The sequence below is a fragment of the Haliotis rubra genome, unplaced genomic scaffold (genome assembly GCF_003918875.1).
Source record: "Haliotis rubra isolate DU_JTF1 unplaced genomic scaffold, ASM391887v1 Scf761, whole genome shotgun sequence".
Taxonomy (NCBI): Eukaryota; Metazoa; Mollusca; class Gastropoda; order Lepetellida; family Haliotidae; genus Haliotis; species Haliotis rubra.
In genome coordinates this window covers 498,524-504,258 of record NW_025767481.1, presented here as the reverse complement: position 1 = coordinate 504,258, position 5,735 = coordinate 498,524, and the positions used below count along the sequence as shown (strand labels likewise).

Genomic DNA, 5,735 nt, shown 5'->3' with positions numbered 1-5,735 from the left:
CTGTCAGACATCTCTTTCAGTTCAGACAGAAGTTTCCGTTCCTTGGCTTGGATCACTTCTATTGCTGTGAGACTTGCAGACTTGATATTCGATTCTAATTGCAAATAATGCGTCAATTCTTCATCGACTTTGCAGGTTTGTTTTTCAACATGTGTTTTCATCTCATCGTGTTTCTTTAACAAATTCTCTTTATTCTTTCTCAGCTCGGTTTTCATTGCAGGAATCTCTGACTCAATTTCAACAACCATGTCACATTTCCTATGATGAATAATGCAGCATGTTTGACACACAGCTGTTTTACAATCTTTGCAAAGATATTTGATATTCTCGTCCTTGTGAACTTTACACATCGTTCACATAGTGCGTCGTCACAAACAGAACACCAAGACGTAGCTGGAGTTGTCTCCCCTTCCTCCTTACAATAACTGCAGAAGTCGTATCTGAAATAGTTATGCATTCATTCATTATGGAGTTGTTTAACTTGTGATGTCGCCATGCATTATAGTACTTCGTGTGTTGCATCATGTAAGTGACTCACATGAGTGAGAAAATGTAAGATATATAGAAAATCAGATATATATACCAGTCTCAGGTTGATATGTTATATCATTACTCTTGGATTTGTTCCTCTGGTAAGGGATACATGGCCCTCAAGTCATGTTTATTTCTACCACTCTGTTATTCGTTAAGCACACGTACACAACAGGATTATATTTTCAAACACAAAACGTTCAAATAACATTGTCAGTGGTTTTAGATAATTCACAGAAACAACGAACTATCTTCTCAACATCACACACATTCTTAAATCGCAAAATGCAATTAAGTGTGTAGATAATTGTTTAGAAAGAACACGTATACTCATACAACCCACAAACACTCACCTTTAGATCCGGGGCCAAACGAGTCCAACAGTCCCTGAATGACAAAGATAGGCTTGACGTCATCCGCCCACTCATCCACTAGTCTCTCGGGGGCAGACACTTTCGTCATCTTGCTGCAGAATGGACACAGGAGAGACTTGGCATTGATGGCTTCTGGTCTGGTTTTGGTGTAGTTGACGACACATTTCCGACAGAAGGTGTGATTACACACAAGTGTACATGGTTTGTCAAACACCTCTGTACATATGGTGCATGTCAGGAAGTGTTCTGTCAACTTCTGGGAGGTCGCCATCTCTCCTACAAAAAGATCAACCAGACATAAGATACATGTAACCATCAACCCAAGCCAAATATCTTTTACACAAACAACTACTTTATCTGTGGTCTATATTTAGTGTCTTATTCGGAAACAGGAAAAGCTATTTTGTACCCACACATCCGCACGTTTGGAATCAGCCAGTTCGGCAAAACGTGAACCAATATCTGAACGAAAAAATAACCTTCCAATTGACTGTACATGTCTCATGTTGCTCCTAATCACTGTACACATTGATGGGTGTCTTCCTACCACTGTTTTCATAAGTGACTTCCAATCCATTTATATCCAATCAATGTCTATCCTTCTCTTTGTATCTCTATACCAATCTATTGCATGGACATCACCACTTAATCCCTCTGAACTCTGTACATCTCAGTCAAAATAAAATCATCCCTGTATTTTATCAAATGGTTTGATAGGCATTCAAGACGTTGGTGAGTCAAAAATGAAACATATAACTTTATGGATGACAGCTTCTTGATTTATTTCATAGAGCGACGTTTCGATGTAGATTCATACATACATACATTGTTATTATTGCCTTTGAATGTCGTAGCGCTACGAACGTTTTGTGGATCAGGGCCCAGGTTTGTAACTCGCACTCTGTCAGGTACGTTGTTGTTGTTGTTGTTTTGTTGTTGTTGTTGTTGTTGTTGTTAAATAGGTGGTAATAGCAATTATGGAATTATGCTTATTTCCGGGTATAGCTCATCTGACAAAATAGGTGCTCTATGGAGTCCCTCTTCAAGTGGCGGCCAGGGCACGTGCCATACTTGCCATACCTCAGGTGGGCCACTGTGTTCTGTGAGCAGCTTGTCAGTGGTGTTTATCAACTCGTCGTCACCAGCTTTACAACAAGAAATATCTGCAGTTATGAATCGTGTGTAGCGTGTCGATCACCTGACAGAGATACATGGCGACACCCGCTCATTACCATATCGAAAGTAGGAGACGTTAAGTTCGGGTTCCTCTACATTAGATCTAGAGTGATATGGTTATGTAAACATATTTTACCATACTTTGTGCTCTAGCATTTATCAGAGATCACTTCATTAATATCTTCAACATACATACATGATGCATACATCGGGACAGATATCAGTATTGAAATCAAGAGGCCGATCAAGAAAGTAATGAAAGTAGATACTTTATACACTATGCTCAGTCTAAATATTGCAGTATATTAGGTGCCCGGGTTTGAGAATGTGCCTGTAGATGACCTAACAGTTAGATGAACCATTGTGGTGTTACCTGTACACAGCAGGACAGGTGTGTTGCGTTCTAACTGGAATAGACGCAGCCCCTGTGACAACACACTTACCTGAGACAGCTAGGTAACCGGTGTAGAGGGAAACTGAGCACCAGGCGAGATAGATCCCGGAGTGGGCGGAGTCTGCTTATGTCGACATTGACAACGGCACGAATGTTCATGAAAGAACATGGTCATGGTGACTATCTCGGGGGCTTAATTCAACTGCATTTATTATTCCTCCTGGGCATATACGTATGCAGGCATTAGTAGATCTCATCGAAGAGGGATTTTGTGTGTTGTAAATGCTCTGAATGCAAGAAGGTTACAAGCAGACCCACATACTGTTCAGTGCAACGCGGGGAGTCATTGCAGTCTTGTACACTCAAGCAGCGGGAAATTGTTGGTGTGTTGAATCATGTTAGCAATATGTGGCGGAAAAAGACACATAGTGCACATATAACATGATATACACATGTCAATGCCCGATAACTGGACACTCTGTTGTACTGCCCTATACCACGATGTTAACAGGTGAAGTCCCGGATACTTTTGTACTGCCCTGTGCCTTCCAACTTATACCACCATGTTAACATTGAATTATCCGCCCCGGACACTCTGTTATACTGCCCTGTGCCTTCCACTTATACCACCATGTTAACAGGTGAATAATCCGTCCTCGGACACTTTTGTACTGCCCTGTGCCTTCCACTTATACCACCAATTTTAAAAGGTGAATAATCCGTCCTCGGACACTTTTGTACTGCCCTGTGCCTTCACCTTATACCACCAATTTTAAAAGGTGAATAATCCGTCCTCGGACACTTTTGTACCGCCCTGTGCCGTCCACTTATACCACAATGTTAACAGATGAAGTATCCGCCCCGGACTCTCTGTTATTCTGCCCTGTGCCTCCCACTTATACCACCATGTTAACAGGTGAATAATCCGTCCTCGGACACTTTTGTACTGCCCTGCGCCTTCCACTTATACCACGATGTTAAAAGGTGAATTATCCGTCCTCGGACACTTTTGTACTGCCCTGTGCTTTCCACTTATACCACCAATTTTAAAAGGTGAATTATCCGTCCCCGGTCACTTTTGTACTGCCCTGTGCCTCCCACTTATACCACAATGTTAACAGGTGAAGTATCCGTCCTCGGACACTTTTGTACTGCCCTGTGCCTTCATCTTATACCACCAATTTTAAAAGGTGAATTATCCGTCCCCGGTCACTTTTGTACTGCCCTGTGCCTCCCACTTATACCACAATGTTAACAGGTGAAGTACGCGTCCTCGGACACTTTTGTACTGCCCTGTGCTTTCCACTTATACCACCATGTTAACAGGTGAAGTTCCCGTCCCGGACACTGTTATACTGCCCTGTGCCTCCAACTTTATACCACCATGTTAACAGTTGAAGTACCCGTCCCCGGCACACTGTTGTACTGCCATGTGCCTTCCACTTATACCAACATGTTAACAGGTGAAGTACCCCTCCTCGGCACACTGTTGTACTACCCTGTGCCTCCCACTTTATACCACCATGTTAACAGGTGAATTACCCGTCCTCGGACACTCTGTTGTACTGCCATGTGCCTCCCACTTATACCACCATGTTAACAGGTGAAGTACCCGTCCTCGGACACTCTGTTGTACTGCCCTGTGCCTTCCACTTATACCACCAAGTTAACAGGTGAAGTACCCGTCCTCGGACACTCTGTTGTACTGCCCTGTGCCTCCCATTTATACCGCGCTGGTAATATGCGAATTCCTCCCTCTTATATGTCACCCTAAACAGGTGAATTACCCGTACACGGACACTGTTGTACTGCCCAGCCTCACCCACTATACTCGGACAATCATTTGTCTCTCACAAGATCCGTGAGACCACTTCTGTTCAGAATTGCTGGGGTGCTCACCCCAACTTTTGTCCTGAAACTTTAATAAATGACATTAAAACTCTCGTGAAAACGGGTGAAAATAAACTGTGCACTCCCCCTTAACACCTTCTTATCAAAAAGCTGTATCCGCCCCCGCTTAATGTATCTCGAGTGATTATGAACAACATGTGTATAAACAACATGTTAATCAATGGTGTCGAAAGAGCCGAGTTATAGCAGATCCCTCATCCCAACTACAAAATCCTAATCACTACATAGGTCCTGCTCGAGTAGATCTTAATAAAGACAACAAAAGCTTTTCCACATTCGCTGTAGAACGCAGTGTCGATTGTGTCATTCCGACTATACCACGAGCAGTGACAGCGAGCATATATTAGTGAACACGTCAGGTGTCGTCACAATGAGACAAGCGCCAGTGACACAGTCCCTCAAAGGAAATACAAAATCCTGCAGCTGTTCAGCAGACACATAAGTCTGAATAAAGACATGACAGACATCTATTCAGTAATAGGCCACTGGCCCAAAATACATTCATAAATATAATAAAAAGTTACATGCGTTTTACCAGGGAGACTATATAATGTAGATTTTCCCTGGTTTTACATAAAAACGTCAGAATCTCTTATTTTCCCAACATTATATAAAAATAGGCACAAATTATTTATAACATTTATGTTTATAAAATAGAATGTTTCAAATATTTACCCAGAAACTTATTCCTTATATCTAAGTAGGCTTTACAATAAAGTAAAACATGTCTTTCATCTTCAATTAAATTAAGATTATTTTTGTAGCAAAAATGACAGAATCTTGAATAATAAGGGACATTGTTATATCTACCGGTCTCAGAACTAAGTTTAAATTTACCGCATCTAAATTTTGTTAAACAATTTCTTAAATATGGGGCAATACCTAAACTGAGATAAGTTTCAACATTCAGGAAGGACTTGAAAAGAATATAATTAGAACACTTGGTTGTACTATGTAGGGATGAGTACCAATCTTGTGAAAGATTATCACACAATCTTTGCTTAAAAACAGAAATGAAACCATCAATATCTCCAATATCCTGTGAAATCCAAGCAAAGCCAAAGCCAAATCTAAATAAAATATTCTTGATATGAGATGCCCATGTCGTCCCTCCAGATTCATCCAAAGACTTAAGCATTAAATAAAACTGATGAGGTAATCTACAACTTGGAAGAGTTAAAAGTCTACACCAATATTTAACTGCCCTTGACATATAAGTAAGTTGAAGAGGGAATCTGCCACATTCACCAAGAACCATATTGTTGCATGTATTTTTACCAACTTTTAAGAAATATTTACATGTCTTTATCTGGATTTGTTCAATGATTTTACAATGGGTAACACCCCAA

General features: G+C 41.0%; 1 protein-coding gene across 1 annotated transcript; it reads right to left on the bottom strand.

The window, feature by feature from the left end:
- Positions 1-342: 342 nt before the first annotated feature.
- Positions 343-2,523, bottom strand: LOC124260414 (E3 ubiquitin-protein ligase RNF8-like). Its single transcript, XM_046694717.1, has 3 exons — positions 2,455-2,523; positions 885-1,181; positions 343-440 (listed from the first exon to the last, which is right to left on the bottom strand). The coding sequence occupies exons 2-3, from the start codon at positions 1,174-1,176 to the stop codon at positions 343-345; spliced, it is 390 nt and encodes a 129-aa protein (XP_046550673.1). The 5' UTR covers positions 1,177-1,181; positions 2,455-2,523.
- Between the last annotated feature and the right edge of the window lie 3,212 nt (positions 2,524-5,735).